Genomic DNA, 20037 nt, shown 5'->3' with positions numbered 1-20037 from the left:
TAGTCCACTGATTTCTCTGGTCTTCCAGTGTCAGGTGACTAATGCACCGTTTCACTGAGAGCCTCTTTACTCTATCGCTGGACCGCTGATCGGGCTGTGTGGTGACAGATCTCCAAGCAGCAATGCTTCTGTCCTTTACCTTAAACAGCTCACTGACACAAGCTGTCAACAAGGAACCACTGTGGTAGGGGCTTCCTTTGAAATTTTGTTTTGACATGCACAGATAGACCCGCTTGTGAGACACAGAAATGGCAGGTCTCCCCAGCAGCGATAAGGGTGTGTGGGCGAAAAGCCTATCAAACAGGAATGTGAACTATGGAGATAGAGTAGAATACAGTTTAAATAAACAACTGAATGTATACAGGCTAAATTTTTGCCAGTCATGCTAACTTCTATACTGCTTTGTTTGGGGTACAATAATTGCTCATGGAATTATATGACTAGGGCATTATAAGGGTAAATATCATAGCCTCTATATACTGTCAATACATTTTCTACACAATGTGGTTACAAAAGCAATTTAAACCATGTCTTAAAACTATTAAAATTGTTGTAGGTTATGGATGCCGTATAATTTTAAATAAGTAGCTGAAATACAATCTTAGTGCAAATTTGGTATCATTGTGATTCGAGATTTTTTTCGGTCTCTGTCATAATACAAAGAAATAGGTCAAAACAACCACGTCCATTGAAGCATTGGTTTGTTTCAGAACACGAACCGTTAAGATGGCCAGACGTCGGGGGGAGAGGGAGCCTGCGCGCTGATGGAGGCGTGAGGATGGCGCTGTGAGGGTGGCGCTGGTTGGGCTGGTGGAGGGAGGGGGTTCTACAACAGGAGGAGTTTCATATGTCGCTTGGCGCAATTCCATTCTTCGCTTTACCGAGATTTCACAGCGCGGGGGCAAATTTGGGTGCGTTGGGAACTCTGAAATGCGCTCTCAACTTTTCACCGACGGTTATCGCGGTGGGGCATGGGCTCACACATGAAGTGCTGCCGTCGTCACAGTAAACGTGTCTTTTTATAAACGGGGGATTTTTTGGTTTATTTCTTCAGTCACTTTGGATGGCACTCCGTATTTAGCGAGGAGGAGCCCCTTGTGTGTAGCGCTAGCTCGGATTGGGGAAGTGCAGGTGTGCGTGAGGTGATCGCCGTTTCGCTCGGTGGTCTTGTCGGTTGAAGAAAACGTGTATTTGCTGAACGTTACACGAGGGACGTTTATTCGCTCAAGTCCTGAAATAAGGAAAGTCGCAACAAGCTGTGACACGGGAGCACTCGCTCCACATCCACACCTCACTGGAGTCTATACGTTATAATACCTCAGGAAAACAAAATGTCATCTCAAACGAAATTTAAGAAGGACAAGGAGATCATTGGGGAATATGAAACGCAAGTTAAAGGTATGTGACTGTCGGTGTGTCATGGCAAAATATAAACCTGTCCCGTTTAACGTCCGCCTCGTTCATAGATCTGAAGTTTTGCGCCAAGACGGTCCTGATATCCAACATTATCACGAAACCTCGCAATTTGAGATGTGTTGAACGGTGGGAAAGTTAATGCAGTACGTGCAAATGCACGATTGTGGCATCAAGGAAACCAAGACTAGCAGAGCCCAGTTGGCCTCGGTACATTTCTCTCTGCATTGGAGCGGGTCCCGCCTCACCTCCCTCTCGTTGCCCATCATCCCTTCAATCAAACGGCTCGCTTTTTTATTCCTGATCGGACTTCCACGCAGTATTTTAAGCTCAGAACCACACACACACCCTTGTTATTGTTCCTTTCTGTTGTATAACCGTATTGAAGGAAAGGGCGACGTTGCACCGGGTGCGCTCAGGCTCGCGCTCTGCACGGTTCTGCTGGGCTCGTCGGGCTCGGTCCGCTCGCGCGGATAAAAGTCCCAGGTTCGGAGGAACCGAACGCCGCCGCTTTGTTGCTGGGTAGAACGGAGTGTGTCGCGGTACGGTGTTCTGGTTCTTCAAAGACGGGTGGACCTCGAAGTTCGAGCAGCTCGCTCGGTTAATTCTCCCCTTTGTTTACGTTTTGAGGGACCTCCGTGAGATTAAATGTCTGGCACCGCCTGGTACTGCTGAGGGAAAATATACAGGCAGAACATTAATAAACAAACTCCAATACCTAGCAGTGCGGATTTCTCGCGGATTAAACATTTAGATAATAAGCAGACATTTTTTTATAACGTTCTGCTATCCTAATTATGAAAAATATGAATATGACTTCCAGTATGGCCGCGGTGACCAGTATTTCCCCCTAAATATTTTATCCCCGCGATGGATCCACACATTCTTTTCACCCAATATTTCTATTCAGATAATACAATCAAAAGCCTAATTTAAAGTATTTCAATGCAAAATATTTGTGTCTGCGGACAGGGGCCAACCATTATGTCCAGAGGTAGCAAAGCTGTGGTGTGTGTTAGTTGGATAGTGCAGCAGTGGACACCCTGACTAGTGGCTACTCTGATGGGGTCCGTGGACCTCTCCTTAATCTTCCTAGCTGGTTGGGTGTTCTGTAAATCATTTGGACAGTTCACCATCAAAGAGTTATCATGTCAAAGCAATCATCACTACACCCAGTGCCATTGTCATCAGTGTTACCTTCTAGCAACCTCAGACCTACAGCTCATTACCCTCCACTATAGTACAGAGCGCGGTGGATGTGCATCACTGCAGAGTCCTGAATCATGCTCAGAATTTTATGAATGAACTGAAATCACAGTTTGAGGTGTAGATTCCTTTGCTGCTTTAAAGACTGGCTCTCTCTACATGGAAGATGTCTGAGATCTCAGATTGGCTTCTTGCTTGAGTGGCATGGCTCTCTCTCCTGGGAGTCATGAAGGGTACATGTATGTAATGACTTAAAGCATACATGGACATATTTCACGTTTTGAATTAGCATAGCTGCCTGTTATAATATTCTGGTTCTCGCACACAAATAAATGATCAGATAATTTAATACTAACATTTCCAAAGAAGTGTAGTTGAAGTGGACATTATCTTTCTGTGTCCTTAGGATGTGTGCAACCTTTTCGGAATCTGTTGGTTCCTAAAAACCAAAAGACTTGTGTGATGGTGGTGTGTCAACATGCCTAATGGGCCTAGTCTACTCAAGAATGGACTGTGACACCCGTGCTGTCTGGGAGATCAGGCGGGTGGTGTAACCTCTCTTGACGTTTTCTTGTCCATAGAACCAGTATGATGAGGGCCATGGATCTTTATGTCAGCTTAACCAGTGCCGCTTCAGGGTTCAGTCGATCAACCCTGTGCATATACTGTATGTGAGCATACTGTGTTTGAATTATTTATTTATTAGTCCATCAGTTCCATGATGAGGTTATTCTGGAGAGGCCCCTAGATCAGTCAGTTCTTAAAGCTGCTCTGTTTGTGATTGGCTAGTATTCCTGGGCATTCAACACACCTGCTTAACTCAGGTTGATAGATGTTTGAACTCTAGAATACACATTTTTTGTTTGGAAATGTTATTTTAAACACGAACGCAGCCCTTTAATTGAAACCGTGTTTTAGATCTCCCACACCCATAATTTGAAGTTAGAAATCTTTTATTTACCAAACTGGGGTATTAAATGAACTCAGTGTGGAGCGTGGCTTAGACGTGCAGCTTCGACGTAACTGTGTTCTGTCGTGTTTAGAACATTTGGCATGCAGTGCAGCTTTGAACTTCTCAGCGCACTGGGACCAGTCAGACTAGGTCAGAGACGATCTCCATGGCAGCGAAGCCGTCCAATCCCGCGCTGATAATCATCATAACGCTTCACCTACATAATGCACGAGCAGGAAGTTGACTACAGGCAGCATCTGGGAGGGCCAAGATCTTATAAAAATAATTATGTTGTGAATAATGTATGCCATAAGAATGAATTAAAGAGGGAAGACAACGGAAAGACCCAGAAGGAGCGCGGTAGCAGAGGGGCTGAGCCACCACAAGAACACAGAGTGAGAACCAGACTAGCATCAGAAACTCATGTGCAATTCAAGCCAGCACAAATCTGCTGGAGACGTTCTGTTTCTCTGCTCTTTGACCCAGGGATGGGAATACCAGGATGAAAGTGTGCGCTTGTCTTCAACTTGCAAGCGATCCAGCTGTTGGGGTTTTGGTGCATTTTTCTTTGAGACTGTGAGATTTAAAACTCTTGCTCCTCAAACTGATTTGACGTTTAGTGATCTATTTGTTTCTGTTATAAGGGCAACTCGTCTAAGCAATTAAAAAAGAACACAATGAAGCATCGACATCAGAATAGCTCAATAAAACACAGTTTCAAGGTGAGCAGAATAAGGAACCGTTCTCTGTGGTATCACCACACATTGCAGATCTACAACAAGGCACCATTAAGAACAAGGTGCCTTGAGTCTGTGCCTGATCAGCCATTGTTATGCATGTCCTCTCTGCTGGCTGAGTAATGACCTCTAATAGTCTGGATCATTATGATGGTTTTGAATGCTGCAGCTCTGATGGTAGCATTTATCCTCTGCCTGTCAAGCAACTTGGACGCTTTGTCGTACATTATGCGGTACGCATCTGTGCCATTGGTGCACAGCTCCTGTTTAATTAAGCAGTGTTCCGTGTGAGACGGGCAAGAATAAGGGAGGGGCGGGTTAATGCTAATTCCATGCTAATTTGGTCTCAGCTGCTTTGTGTACATGGACGTTTGCATATGAACTACAAAGGGGAATTTGCTATTACATGTTCATTTTGAATAGTGGTTGTTTCACCAATGTGCGGGTCTGTTCAGGGCTGCGATTAGAAACTAATAATGACGAGCAACTTTAAAAAGCCCGTATCAAGGATGTGGATATTGCTTCTTTGCTGCGTCAGCTGTAGTGATGCTTGTATTATCACGGGTGTTTAAATGATTAGGTGATGGCAACACTCCTGTTCACAGGGAGACTGAACTATGCAGAGCCTGCAGCTCAGGTCCATAAATGCAGTCAACGTCATTACTATGGCATTGCTGAATTAATGCGGTGAACATCATTACCATCACACGGCAGTACTGAATTAATGTGGACATCCTCCTGTAGTATTTGTTGCCTGACAATTTTATTGGTATAGTGGATGGCATGGCATGCTTATTATTTTTCGTGTAATTTTTAAACGCTCTCAAGCCACAAAAGGAGTAAACGGATCTGCATGTAAGATTACAGAAAGTGCAGACGCATTTTCACTGCTCATTACTGGTGTTTCATTCTTAGACAGATTTCCTGTCAATCCAGATTTACTAGTTCCTACGTAAGTGATCCTCATCACACTGCCTCCAGATGTGGCCGATACAGTGGGAGTAATCTCGTTTGAGGATGAGCGGGCGGAATCCGCTTCCTTGTTTGTGCCTTTCTGATGCTTGCTCGTCTGTGAGATCGGTCTACGACCACGTTAGCTTGGGTTGCAGTGAACCACACCCCAGAGTGGCTCATCCAATCACAGTGTCCATTTCAGAGCTCCACCCTCTGAGTAAAGCAGCAGGCCTCGTTCTGACTGAAAGGACGGAAGTTGGGGGTAATGTTGCAACCCAAGAAATGCTAGGTTGGTCTCACCTTAGGCGGTTAGTCTTCTGTTCTGTGCATGTTGGCATGTTTGCTAGAGCATCTGTGCAGCTGTAAACCATGCCAGCAGGCTGGTGATGTCACCCCCAGGCTTCTTCTCTGGGAAAGACCTCATTAAAAATGCCTTTGCTTAATTTTAAGCCCCCTGTCATTTCTTCTATGTTGACTTTTTTTAATAACAGGTTAAACTTGTTCACTGAAATAAGGAATGCCATTTTATTTAATCACCTCGGGGGATTATGGCTTCTGTCTACACCAAGAAATAATAATTGACTTTCAGCAATCCTGTATTTAATTTCACTCTTGGATTTGGCTGGTAGATTGGCATTCATACAGGTTAGCATCATATATCCAGTGTAGAACAGAAGCAAGTCTATCTATGTCTGCTTCATGACTCCACATGGAAAAGAATTGCTAGAGGAACTGAAAAATCTGATTGTGAGAGTTCACAGAGATGGAAAAGGATACAGGAAGATGGGTCACCAACTGAAAATCAATCGAAACACAGTTGCAATAGTAATCAGGAGATATAGAACAAGCCATAGTACCACTAACCAGAGCCATAATGGCCGCCCTCCTGGAATAGCACCACAGAAAGTACACCGCTCACACAATGTAGCTCTGACAACAGACAGGCGAGGGCTGCAGACTTGGCACAGGGGTAATCAGTGGAAACCGGAGTTTCTGTGACAGCTCAGACAGTATGAAGGACATTGCATAAAGTCAACCTCCACGGATGGTATCCAGAGAAAAAAATCCATGGCTTCCTCTTCAACACAAAATAGCAAGAAAACCCTTTGCTGTAGAAGCCTGATAAATATCGGAAGCCCATTCTTTGGTTTTGATAAATTTGCCAGATGACCCGGCTGAGTATTTCATCTGACCTGAAGTTAGAACACCAACAAAGGATGGCAAGAAGAACGGACAAAAGGCAAAATGCTATCCTCCATGCCAGGGAGGTGTAGGCCTGTCCTCAAAACTAAAAGTGGACATGCATTTTCATTTTAGTCACAGTAATTCAAGTCTACTCACATTTGTTGCATAGAGTTCCTAGGGTGGGGCTGTTGTGTGTAATAGTAAATCTAAATCTCATCATTTTTAATGTTACATTAAAGCAAATGGGTAATTAAGGTGATACAATCATTTTACATTTACGTGATCTTGCACAGGGATGTACTCACTTCTCTTGTGCACTGTACTCTCTCACTGCCGTTATTAACTTCTCTTAAAAAGAAGAAGTTTATAAAACAAAAAAGGTTCTTGAAATGCCAGAGGAGAGTTGGGACCAGGCTGTGAGGGGGAACATCTGTGAGCATCGTGGCGTTTCTGTTCACATGTGGCTCTGGCAAATGTGAACGAAGGATTTATGTGGCGAATGTGAGTGAAGGGTTTATGTGGCGCTGTGGCTCTGTCCAGCTGTGATTCATGGCAGTAACGGGCGCAGGACTCCGTGATGTAGCCCAGAGTCGGCCTGCGTGATTCACACGCACTCCCCTGGCCCCTGCCATTTAAATGTGAACCTGAAATAGACAGTGATCACAGCAGAGTTCAGCCTACCCTGACAACTGCCATTTAAACCTTGCAGAAACTCCCAGACAGCAAACAACCTCCCCCAAAAAAAAAAAAAAACCAAAAACATAAAATATTCACAGAGGCTGTATGCATTGGTGCTTGCTGATGCTTTGTGGAGCTGAAATAGGCAAGGGGGGGTCTTGCTCAGCTGGTTTAAGGCCCAGGCGGATGGGTAACAGGATGGGGGGGGGGGGGTGTCTCCACGGGACTGGGGGTCGAGCTCCTCGCCCCAGTCCATGCTGTTCAGCTGCTACGCGCCCCTATTTGCATTTAAATAGAGAGGCTCCAGGCGGAGATGGAGATGGGCCTTTTGCGACTCAGACTGCCCATAGCCTTTCCTCTCACGCCGAGCAGTGAGGGACTGGCAGGCCCGGGAAGGGCTGCTTCCTGCTTGTCCGGGCTCTCCCTTTCAGCCTTGTCATATTCAGAGGCGGTGAATGGAGCGCATTATGTAATGGGTCAGGCTTTGGCCGTGAGCACTGCCAGTCTCCTGCAGCTAGAACAAGGACAGAGGCCCTTGCTTCTCCCGCTCTTCAATAGCACTAGCTATTTATTTATTCATCTATCAAAGCAGCCATTTCGACGATCTTGAATAGCGAGGACCTCGGATCAGGCCGTCTATTTTTAATCCACGCTTCGTAGACTTGCTCGTTTTATTTTGGGTTCAGGTTGTGGGCTCGCGTCGCGTTGCTAAACTCCAGTCTTCAAACGCGGGCCCGTGCGCTTTGGTGCCGGCTTCTAATCCTCCATTAACCGCTCGTGTGTGCGCGGCGGCCATATGGCCTGGATCACGTGGTGAGCTTGCGTTTTTGAGTGCCTGACTTTTATTAGATTTGTCTGTTCTCCATTGTACTCGGCGCTTCTCTGCTGGCGAGCGGGCGGGAGCGGGTCGTCTGTGCTCTTGGCGCGGTGCCCGGCGCCAGGCGGACTGTTACGACCCGAGCCATGGCTGCAGCTTTGCGTCCCTGCCACGTCTCTCCGCTCCTGAGAGGACGCAGGCCCTAATCATCAGTGAAGACACCGAGGCGAAGACCCCGGGTACCCGGCCAACTCTGAGCTGGGCCCTAATCTAATCACACTGCCCTGTGGATGCAGTCGACTCTTGAGCTGTTGGTTGGTAATTGAGATTCTGTCTGTGGTTGATGTAGATATGCGGTCTTATCTGTTATCATTTCAACTTATGGTGCGTTTGCAAATCGCAAAACTTCAGGGTCACGTTCAGAGCACGCCCAGCTCTACCCAGGGCTGCTTTCACACCTGGTCTTTGATAAGACTTTGTGTTTTTCTGCACATGATTACTGCAGGTTTCCTGTGTTCAGTCTGTATACAAGCTGCTGCATGGCTTCACATTGTAGCACGTAAACCTGGGTCAGCGATGGCGTAGAACCGAGGCTTTTTAAAATGCCCTTATTCCTGTTTATTTGCTTTTAACTAATTAGGTTTAAGTTGCAAATTAGGTAGACCATTAACCATGGATCAGTTGGCCATTCTAAGATCTGTTCGTACTGCAAACATCAATAATGGGGGTTGGATCTACATTGAGTAGCCTGTGCTGGACTACATGTCTACAGGAGCTGCTTGGGCAGAGCTGGTGCTGCTCACGTTAGAACACACAGGCCTGGCTAATCAATCCCCATTTTCACCATGTATGCAGCATGTAGTGAATTCTGTGGTAAAACTCAACAGATATTGTGACTTTCTGAAGAGTCGGCAGATAAAAAATACGAATGAAGTCAAGTAACCAGCAAGTGTGGGGCAGTTGTTACCTTGTGCATGTGAAGAAGGCCAAATGAGTAATGAGGAGATGGAACCGTATCTTGGAGTGCTGTTTAAAGCTATTGGTGATCCGTGCATGACTGTGTTGCTTTTTCTGTCAGGAGGAATGGAAACATGACATTTGGTCTCGTACTGCACTTTGTGATTTTGACACACAACCTGTTCCTATCACTGTTTTTCAGAGTTGCCTTTACTGATATTCCAACTTTCCTACCTAATCCCAATGTAAAAACATTCTTTTTCTTTGAATTTCAATTTCTGGCTTTTCCATCCATATATATATATATATATATATATATATATATATATATATATATATATATATATATATATATATATATATATATATATATATAATTTTTACTGTGCACTTTCAAAATTAGACTAAGTGCAATGGCTGGAATCCTCTCCAGTCTGTAGTTCATCAAAGAGAGGTCAACTAGGGCATGGAGAGAAGGTCTCCAGTAAAATACTGCAGCTTGGCTGGTGTTGCTGGTCAGGAGTGGTAGTGGATCATCTGGATTGCTTGTTTGGGGATGGTGCAGCCTGTGTCTCCATGGAGGATGTTCTGCACGTGACCTTTGGAGCCATCAGACCTGGAGCCGAGCCAAACCAAACGGCGATAAGAGGGTGTGAGGACCTATGTAGTGATGGCCTCAACGGCCGCACCTCAGGCTCGTTGTTGTGTTTCAACAGGTGTAGAAAGTTGCTCTCATGCTTTGTTGTTGATGACATTTGTGTCCCAGGTGAGAAACTGAATAAGGAGAGAAGAGGGAGTAATAAAATGGTGAGTGCTCAAATTCCCAGTCGGACGTAATACTGCTACATAAGTGTTTTTTTTCCCAGAATACCTTGTTCAAAAAATGGGTTTGTAGGCCAACCACACGTATCGGAAAGGTGACGGAAGTTACCCGTTTAGAAGGATGCTTAATTTCATTCATGTTTTTGAGGGATGAAATCTATTTCTTATAGCAATTGAAAGTGAATTTGGAGACTGCCAATTCCTAGTTCAGTCCTTAAATAAATAAAATAATGATATGCTATAGTGATATGCTCAGCCCTTTAATTAGGGGCCATCAAGTCTAAGGTTTCTCGGTTCTGAGTCATGGCTGGAAAAGATGAATTGCTGGCTTCACGTTTTGAAGGAAGCACGGGATTGCCCTCATTCTTCCAGGTTAGCAGTTGTAATTCTAACACTTTATCAAACAACTATTATAGTATTGAATCGATAGGTCTCTCTCTTATTAATGATAACTGGATGGAAACAGCTGGAAACATTGCAGATATTGCACATTCCACTTTACCATTCCACTTTTAGTTGATCATGAGTTTATGCAACAAACAGGCTATGAGATGAAACGTCTTGTACTGCAATTCTGAGCGTGACTAAAACACATCAAATCTAAGCATCATTGAAAGTGAACCCTTAGTGAATGTCCCACTGGGTGTTTGACACCTCTCCGTCATCATTGTGCTTTGAAAAGGAGACTGATTACTTGCTTTAGCCATACAAATAGAAATGCATTAAATGTCTTACAAATATGCAAAATATCTGGGGTCAAATCACAATCAGGAATGTAAGTATTAATTGTGATATTTTGTGGTATATTTTGTGAGTGGAATTAAACCTTAGGAAAAGTGGAAACTAGTGCCTGCTCAAGTGATGCAAATATGGAATTAATTTCCGACCTCTTATCCCTTTTACCCATGATGATAAAAATGCAATCTTGCATTTTTCCTCTTTATTGTGAATCCTAATGCAACCAGTAATATCAAAGTATGGAAAATACTACCTAAGTACTTCCTAAAAGTGATGTTTTTTTTAAATGATTTGAATAACTTAAAAGCTGACCTATAAATGGTGGCTTTAAACGACCCATGTGCATAGTTCATGCCCTGCTTGAGTTCTTCTGTTTTGAATCGTCATTGAGGCACTTCATGATTTTGGGGGGTTACACAACCCAGATGCATGGACGGTGTCGTCAGCATTCTCTGAAGCCTTTTCCAGCTGCCTGTTTGGAATCCGTTCAGCAGGACCTCCACAGCTGCAGCCCAGTGACAGTCGAGAGACAACGTGCTCAGGTTTAGCATTCAAAATAGTGTGGTTGTCGGGCACCAAATTCTGCTTCCAAAGGAAGGCCCAGCGGAGATGTCTGAAGATGACCTGTATTTTCTACCTTCTGATAACATTTTACAATTTCTCCTATTCTTTTGACTAGGGAACTTGTCGTACTACGTCCTAGCTGAGCACGACGCTCACATGTAGCATGTCGGTTCCTCTGGGAACCACCAAGTGCTGCAGAAATGAAGATATTGCTGATTTCCAATTGAGTTACTGAACACAAGACTAGTGTTGATCAATGGAAATATATATCGTACAAAATTACAAACCTTGCTAAAAACAATAGATGACATTATTACTCATTTGACTTCTACGTTGTTCTATGATTGCAGCCATAGATTCAACTTCCTCTATCCTGATGTGCTACTTGAGGTCTCCTTTAGGGTCAGTGCCAGCACTTTTAGGTTGACATTTATTTTTGCACGTTCTGAGTGGCTGGAAGTAATATATATTATATAGATATATAGTTCACTCGTTTGCCGGAATGTGAGTCATTGAGGCCAAGTAACATCCTGAAGAAAGTTGAACACAATGCTCATTTTGCCCAGTTGAAGATGTGGCCTTTTCTAGGCGCTTGACCGTGTGGTTGGACTGTGAGACGGCTTTAGTTCTAGGACGCCGTAAAACTTCAGGCAAGCTAGAGCCTGAGTCAGCCTTTCAGAACAAGACGCGCAGTCGTTCTCATAAAGGCCTGGAGGAGCTTCGGGCGTTTGTTCCAGCCAAAGATCAGCACGTCTGATATAGTTTCTCAAGTCTGAGACCGGCTAATGAAGTAAGTGGGAGGAGGTGAGCTCCTGCTTGGTGAGCACACAGCCCACTTCACAGACAAGGGGCTGGTACGTCCCCAACCCCAAACCTCCAATGCAACAATGCTGCAAGATCAACTGTACAATTTTTGGATTTTCCATAGAAAATTCCCTTACCATTAGGTCTTGGTACTTGGTTGAAAGAGCGTTGCGATACTCATGGGTATGAATATCAGAGAATGTGGAAAACGTCTTCACGTTTCAGTTATAATCATACGCAGCAGATCAGCGAGAGAGGAAAAATGGTGCTGTTTTTAATTGAGATGTCTTCTGGAGTTTCTGAGTTTGCGTTCTCGTATCTCGATCTGAATCGATTTGGGGCGCTCCACCTTGTATTGGCTTCAGCTGGTAGTTACTGAAGCACTGACCACGTAACTGTAGACTGTGGCCTCGTCACAGACCACATCTGTATCCCAATTAGACGTTTATGTTGGTATACTCCATTTAACCATATCCCCATACAAAATATGGATTGTGCAACATATCACTTTGGTTAAGTGTCCAAAATGTGTCCCAGAACTATTTTTACACACTCATAAAATAGGAATAGGATTTCTGATGTGTTGCGTGTGCTTCTGAACCCCTCTGATTGGTGCTATGTCGTGTTGGTGATCTCAACGTGTCCATGCACATTTTAAAGCTGGGAGCAGGAGAGGTTTGCATTAGGCCTAGGTATTAGCATATGCTATGCTACATCATCTTTAGGTGCTTCTGCTCCCCGTGGATGTGAAAGCACGCTTATCCCCTTGAATAATTGATGGAACTCTTAAGATTTTTTTTCCCTGATATCTGATGAAAATGTATGCTGGGATGGAGATTGTAGACAAGGGTTTATATTCTGACTAGAGGGTGATGTCACACCTGGTTGAATTCTAAAATCAAAAGCTTTTCATATACATATTTCACATTTGTTTAACTTACAGTCTAACTATAGCAGTTTTGGTTGTTGGCCAGTGAGATAGGCAGTACTAAGTACTCTTTTAGCCTCTTTTTCCCCACCTTGGGTAACGTAAGTGGCTTTTATTAGTGACGGAAAAAATGACATGCATAAACATGCACATGTAACTCATCCGGAGATATTTTTACTTTCTGAACTGAATAGCTTTGCTCAAAAAACATGGCAGCTATGACAGGAGTTGTTTGTGTTTGGGAAAAGAAGCACTGGCCACAGCACACACTAGGAAAAAGAGGTCAGGCTGTTGTCAGGCCATGTTGGCGTGTGTGAGCGAGTGTGTGTCAACGTTCTTGCCTCACTTTCCTGAGAAGGCTGCGTGTGTTGCTGTAGAGATGGTGTGCAGCTATTTCCGTGGGCAACTGGATAACTGGGGTTGGTGTGTGGAGATTTGATTGACTGCGGGGTTCGAGAAGGGTGTGGCTCTGCTTCCCCAAAGCGGAGGGCTATAGTAACGTCTGCACCGCGTGTTGCCACTGCTGATAGCCTGGCCATGAAGAAGAAAAATCAATGTGGCGGAGGTGGCTGAACGACTGGACATAACGCTTGCGAGATGTTTGTGTGTGTGTATTTGTCTGTCTGCATGTTGTGTTTGAATGTGTTGTGTGTGTTGTGTGTGTGTGTGTGTGTGTGTGTGTGTTTGTAGGAGGACATCGGTCAGACTTTTTGCCATTCCCACAACAGGACATATTTATTACAGCCTACTAAAGTTCAGATGGCCCTTGCCCTAAAAAGTTAAACTCTCTCAGAAACCATTCTGCTTCACACTTAATTTCACTTCTGAGGAACTGAGCTGTGTTTGTGTGAACAGCTAATAGCCCTTGCACACTGCAGCCCTTAAACTGCGCTCAGTTAAGTGCCACGGCAGTCTAGTTTACCTCACTCATCTTTTCCATCCTTGGAAAGGAGTGTTCTGTCGAACTCTGAGAGAGGAAGAGAGAGAGAGAGAGAGAGGAACCCAATGAAGAAGTAATTTGCATTACAGAGGGCTGGAGCTGACCAAAGTCGGCGAAATCGATCGAAAGTGCTGCCTCAGCTCCTCTCTCATCTTACAAATCTAAGTGCTTGTCAAGCTTCTCTATTTGATTTGAATACCTCGAGCTCCAGTTCAGCTCTCAGTGCAGTAAACACAGCAGAACATGTCACATTCATCAGGCCTCGCTTCCACATAACCCCGCCTTTCCTCCACAGAAATACATGGCTGTGTTTACTCCCAAACAAGTGTCGCATTTACTTCCAATATGCTCCCAGGCAGAAGAGCCACGTGGTTTGCATCATTGTTGGTCCATCTGTCCTCATTTTGGTCTGAAATTGCAGAACTGACTCCGAAGCTCAGAAAGGAACCGGCTAGGAGCTCGTGTGGGTTACCACGTGTCTCCGTGATCTGTCCTGACCTGGGTGTCCACACGCTGCCCTCTAGTTTTGGGTAGAACATGCAGCCCTCTGCACATGCTCTGTCTCCACAGCTGGAATCTCTGCTCTCGTGAGCTCTGCTCTGCAGACTGATGTGTAGTAGCTGTACTGGAGCCCAGGCCCTCGTGTCCTGCCCTCCGACCTCTGTGCACCATGGCGGCAATTAGCTTGTGGCATTTTGAGCGCAGGGCTGCCATTTGGCGCTCGGTCACAGGCTCCCGCGATTCCACCTAAGAGGTTTTAGGTCATTTTGTGTCATTATGGAGGAGACTGCGTTATCTGAGCAGAGAATGGAAAACCAACGTCTGCGGGCGTGTCATTAGCTCTCCGTCGCCTGTCTGCAACGTTTTGACAGGATGCGATGCTGCTGCTAATTGGTTCTTGGCGGCGATGCAGACGGTGCCGTTCAGAGCTGGTGTTTGCCTTCCTCGCGAACGGCTCCTTTTCTACACCGCTCTGCTGAAAACGCAGCTCTCTCCTCCGTGGCGCGTCTGCAGCATCCGTCTCCCCCTTCGCGTGTCCCCCCCCCCCCCCCCCCCCCCCGTGGCCTCTCGGTGTGTGGATGTGCTGTGGGCCCGCCCCCTCCGCCCTCGCCGCGGCACGGTTTCGGTTCAGGACTCTGACCATTGGACGCTCCTGCCGTCACTAATGAACGGGCTTTAATGGAGCCCACGGGGGGTTAACGCATTCGGTTTGAAGTTAATTGCCTGCAGTGCGCACGGTGCAACCTTCCGTCTGAGCACTGTGTCGCTTCTGCAGTGTAGCAGGTACTTTGTCTACAGAAGGAAGAGCGAGAGTGGGAAAGGGAGGGAAGGAGGGAGGGGGGGAGAGAGAGAGGGAGGTGTGTTTGGGGATTTGCGAGTGAGCGGAAGAGATGCGCTTTCAAAGTGTTCGACCCGTTGGAAGCACTTTGGAAAGCGTTACTCTACTCTTAGTTTGGATATTTGAGAATGGTGTGGCGTCGAGATGCTCCTGCACACCACCACGGTGTTGGGTGGGGGAGCGGAGAGCCTTTCTGAGCAACACCGATCCGTATAGCGTCGGCCGCCCTTTGTGTGTTCGTTCCAGTTTCGTTCCACTGCTCTGTTGTTGCCATGTTATTTGAATGCGTTTGTCTTGCTCTGCACGTTGGACTGCGGTAAACGGGCGTGAGTGAGTACTAGTCCCATTTCAGTAACGGGCCTGTTGGTCACAGCATAATACTGGGCTCGAGTGATCCTGTGGACTGCTTGAGGTGGGGAAAATTAGCAGTGGTTTGTGAGGGTGGTTTGATCAGAGACTTGTAGCACCAGTCTTAATATCTTCTACACTGACTTTACCCAGAAACCTTCACTTAAAATGTCTATTTCTGGTGCCATGTGTAAAGTAGTAATATGTGGTTCGACTGGATCTATACACCTGTGAGCTACACCCTCACCACATGAGCTACACCTCTTCACCTCTTCAGCACACGGGATGGTTTTGATTGTAAAGAGGCTCCTGCAGTGAGTCTGCAGACAGATCGAAGCCACGTTCCCATGTGCTTTGATATTGTTCCAGGCCTCATCTTTTAATTCTTGTTTTCTTCCAGGGTTTTGTTTTCTGTAAGGGCGGTGTAGCCCTCCAAAACAATGCAGGGAAACACGGACTTGGTTGGTTTGTCTAGCAGTGAGGTGCAAGGCTTTGCTGAAATAATTCAGAACTGACCCTAACTGCGGTAGCTGCAACAGAGGTATTGTTGCAAATAAATGTTGAATATTACATTATCACCCAAGTGGTGTTGTGTACTAGACTGTGTACCCTAGTAAGTAAGTGGTGAGCTACATCTCCAGGAATGGAAATTGCAGGTCTTAGACAATTGTATCTTTGTACCCTCCCCTGACATTAGCCTCTACAAGGGCCCAATAATGCTGGTTCAAATCATTTACAGATATGGTGCAGTCTTCACAAAGCAGTCTAGTACTATTTACAGGGAAACTCATCCCCTCGACTGTGGGCCATTCTGAAACGTCTGGTCAGACTGTTTAAGTGAGATTTACAACTGTGGAAAATGGTGTGGTGACCTGTACAAATTCTTCCATGGCACTGGACTTGAACTTTTCAAGTGCCTATTTGTCTCTCCTTTTCTCCATTCTTTTATCTCTCTGTCCCATCTCTCTTTCTGCCAATTTCTCTCTCTCTCCTTCTCTTTTCTGTCTCTTAACCTGTCACGGCAGTCGTATTTCACTCATTACTACGACATCCATCGTCCGCGTTTCCTTTTGTTCCTTGCCGAACCGCCGGGTCACACTTCCTCTGTATCCTGCTATTGTTTCTGGAGGCTGACCGCCCGTTTGCAAAGGGATCTCGGGCCACTCTGCTCGCCCAGTCGCGGAGGGATCTCGGGCCAATCTGCTCGCCCAATCACGGAGGGGTCGTGGGAGTCTGCCTGTCCATTCATGGAGGGATCACGCGCCAGTCTGCTTGCCCAGTCGTTTAGGGGTATCTGGTCACCCTGCTTCATATAGAGATGTGCTAACTGGACGCTGTGCTGTCTGTAAGCAGAAGGGTTCCTCTCCGTCATGCACTGTGTGTCCACAGCTGCCATGTAACCATGGCCACACCACTTCAAACATGCTGGAGCTGTGTGAGGAGTCCACGCCTCCTTGGATTAGTTTGTAGAGATTCGGGCCACTACGGTCACAAAATACTAAGCAGAATGCATAACGTCTAACATCACTGCTGTCTGGACCCCCATGCTGCGGCACAGTGGTGATTAGCAAGAAAACGACAGGCATGTCCTAGCAAAATACATAGTGCAGTGTTTCACTACAACTGTGCTATTCCTACGCTTTCTGTTAAGACCACATCTGTGTTGCATTTATGGGTACTGGAACAAGAATGTGCACTGTTTCTGCTCAAGCCCGCTGTAACCCCTCAGCCACCGCACGCTCTGACTACATATCCAGCAGAAAGTAGCCAGTCAAAAGCTTGGCACAAAGAAGTGCTAATGGGAATGTTCCAGGCCCGTGTGACAGTACCGAACACATCAGTAGAGTAAGACAGATGCTGCTATAGGGGGAAAAAATGAGCTATATATTTTTTTCAAAATGCTATATGGAAAAACAAAAGTGGTTGTGTAGTGTCCACGGGGACTGTCGTTGGTCTCCTCCGTCTGGTTCCGTAGGGGCAGTAGAGCGGTGTGGCTGGTGGGGGCTGTACCGTCTTCTCCCACACAAGGCAAAGCTTTCCTCAGCACCTGCCTGGCCGTCACAGATCACACCTGCCATCAATTCAGACCTGCACTCCATGACGAGACAAAACAAGAATTCTTCTTTCTTGGCAATGACTGAGTCATATTCCGCCTGTACGGGGTTATTCTCACACAAGCGATATTTGATGGCATTATGTCTTACTAGTTTCCCTTTTTCCTTATAAAGAGCTTAACGTCCACCCGATGGCCTTTCTGGGATCGTTCTGTACACCCTGATTAGTGAGACATAATGTGTGCGCTGTTGAAAAATCTTGAGGAAGAACTATGAGGCAACGGTTCCCAGCAGTCTAGACTAAATGTTGTAGGAAGCTCCAGTCTCTTCCTCATTTAGCATTTCACTCCTCTGCCACAGACACCTGCCGTCACTAGCGCACGCCCGCGCTCACAGGCACCGGAGCCCTCCAGGCACGGATATGAGAGAACGCTCTGAAGACTTCCCTGCTGTCACTGAGCACACTGGGTCTGTGGGCCTGGGCCTTTATAACAGCCCCCCCCCCCCCCCCCCCTTTCTCCACCTCCCATATGCCTGGGCTGCAGACAGACAAAGGGAGGCCATGCTGTGGGGGAGGGGATGGGTGCATTAGACGCAGTGTAATTGCAGCTTCCCTTAATCAAACCACAGTATGAGATGGACAACCCTTCAATTAAAGGTTAAGCTCAGGGTCCACTTCTAAACGAGCGTTTCCAGGATTCGGGTCCTTCTGTGAAGCTCCGCCCTCCTCCATCACAAGGCGGAGTAGTCATTTCTTATTCATTCGGAAGGCGTAGCAGCAGATACACGCGTGCCAAGAGATTAGATGTTCTCATTTCTCAGCGCCGGACGTGGCTGTATTGCCATTGAAGGCAGTGCTATTTAATATCGGCTCTGTAAGTTTTCATTCCCGTTAGGAGAATTTGTAAAATGTGAATACTTCCTAAGGAACTATTGTTGGGTTAATGCACCCAGTTAGTCATTGTGTCTAGGATGTCGAGGTAAGGCGTGCACCCGAACCGACAGAAACCGCAGTGCTGTGGCTTTGCTTGCGAGGAGCAGCTAGGAGATTTGGGAATCCCAGGCGTGGTGAAGGATCGCCCCGAGTGCAGAAAGTCTGCGCGGTGCGGTTCTGCTGAAGAGCTCTGTGATTTGCTCGTGGCCTCTGCCAGAGGCTGAAGGATCATTTCCAACGTGACCCAGTTTCCCCACCCGGCCCGCCAGCGTGTGCGCGAGAGAGGTTCTGAAGTCCTTACGCTCTCACGGAGCCACTGCCAAGTGGATCTGGCCTGCACTTCGTGGCTTGTCAAGAAACAAAAGGATTCAAAGGGAAAGTAAATAAATTAACAAATAAATAAAGAAAAAAAAGTTGCCAGGAGGGTTTGAAGGGTCGGGAGAGTGGCGGGACCGGGACCACAGACCGGGACCACAGGCTCTGGGCCTGATGTGTGCGGTATAATGTAAAGGGCGGTACGGGTCTCAGCGTGCAGAAGCATGTGGTGTAAGTGGAGGGGCTAGGCAGGTCAACCCTGTGGAGAACCCTGTGGAGCCGGCTAGCGCAGGGACACCTACATTCGTGTAGCGTTACACCAGCAGCGCTTAGCTGGTATGATGTCACGTGAATAAAATGTTCCTTGGAGCTACAGGGCCACATGTGCTGTTGACAAACATGTTGGATCCCTCTCGCCAACCATGGTGCTTGCTCGTTGAGCTGTTTGGCTCTAGTATACACGCCCAGCAGTTATAGGTATAATTTATCACGTTTGACCTTTGAAAGCCCATAAATACAATGTTTCTCAGTCTAAGCTGGTTTCCAGTGTATTTAAGCACTCTGGGTGCATTTTGTAGTAGATGGATGACATGGGTCTATAGTAATATCAGTACTCTAAGACGCCTCAAAAATTTCTGCTCTCTGCAACATGAGTGCAATAGCCAGAGTCAGATCTTCCCCAGATGTGTGGGGAACAGGACGAATCCCAGCCATTCAAACAGTTGAGAAGAATGTTAAGAATTTCTTGTCCGTCTTACAGCCCTGTTTCAGCAGTATCGGCTGGAAGTATCGTTTTTTTGTAATGTCACAACATCTAAAGCTAGTGGTGCAGTTTAAATGTTTTGTCAGTGTTCTGCAGCTCTAAACACAAAATGAGAAATAGAAAGAAAAAAAAAACCTTTTCCTTTGAAATGTTAATGTTCAGATGTTCATCAAAAAGCTTCATTTACCCGCGTGCACACATCTGATTTCACAGCAAAAACAAACCATCGGAAAACGTCCTCACGTTGTGAGTCTTCTTCCCCCTGAGGTTCTAAGTGCATTTTAAAGTAGCATTCGTCATGACTCATGAAAGCAGCCTCGCTTTTCGCACGTTAGACGCTGATGGATCCACAGAGGTGGTTTTGGCGAACAGGTCGGATGTAGGGATGATACTCCTCCTGTGTGTCAGCTTGTCAAGCCACTTAAGAAGCTTCTTCTTCCTTTGAAGTAGCAACAACCCTTTCAGGAAGACCAAGACATGTTCCTGTACAGCAGACCGCACCTTCATATCATAGCTTGGTGCCTCACAAGCATAGCTATACATGTTACAAACCAGACCATTCCTTTGCAGGTTCTTGTCAAAGAACTGA

General features: G+C 46.1%; 1 protein-coding gene across 1 annotated transcript in view; it reads left to right on the top strand.

Annotated features, from left to right (window-relative positions):
• The first annotated feature begins 813 nt into the window (after positions 1-813).
• srgap3 (SLIT-ROBO Rho GTPase activating protein 3) overlaps positions 814-20037 on the top strand; it is a 71708-nt gene continuing 52484 nt past the window's right edge. The window contains 1 exon segment of the mRNA XM_077014384.1: positions 814-1398. Coding sequence (XP_076870499.1) covers positions 1332-1398 — 67 coding nt within the window. The 5' untranslated portion in view covers positions 814-1331.

This window comes from Brachyhypopomus gauderio, chromosome 8 (assembly GCF_052324685.1).
Source record: "Brachyhypopomus gauderio isolate BG-103 chromosome 8, BGAUD_0.2, whole genome shotgun sequence".
Classification (NCBI taxonomy): Eukaryota; Metazoa; Chordata; class Actinopteri; order Gymnotiformes; family Hypopomidae; genus Brachyhypopomus; species Brachyhypopomus gauderio.
Note: the sequence above shows the minus strand (reverse complement) of the source record. Positions and strands in the feature narration are given on the sequence as shown.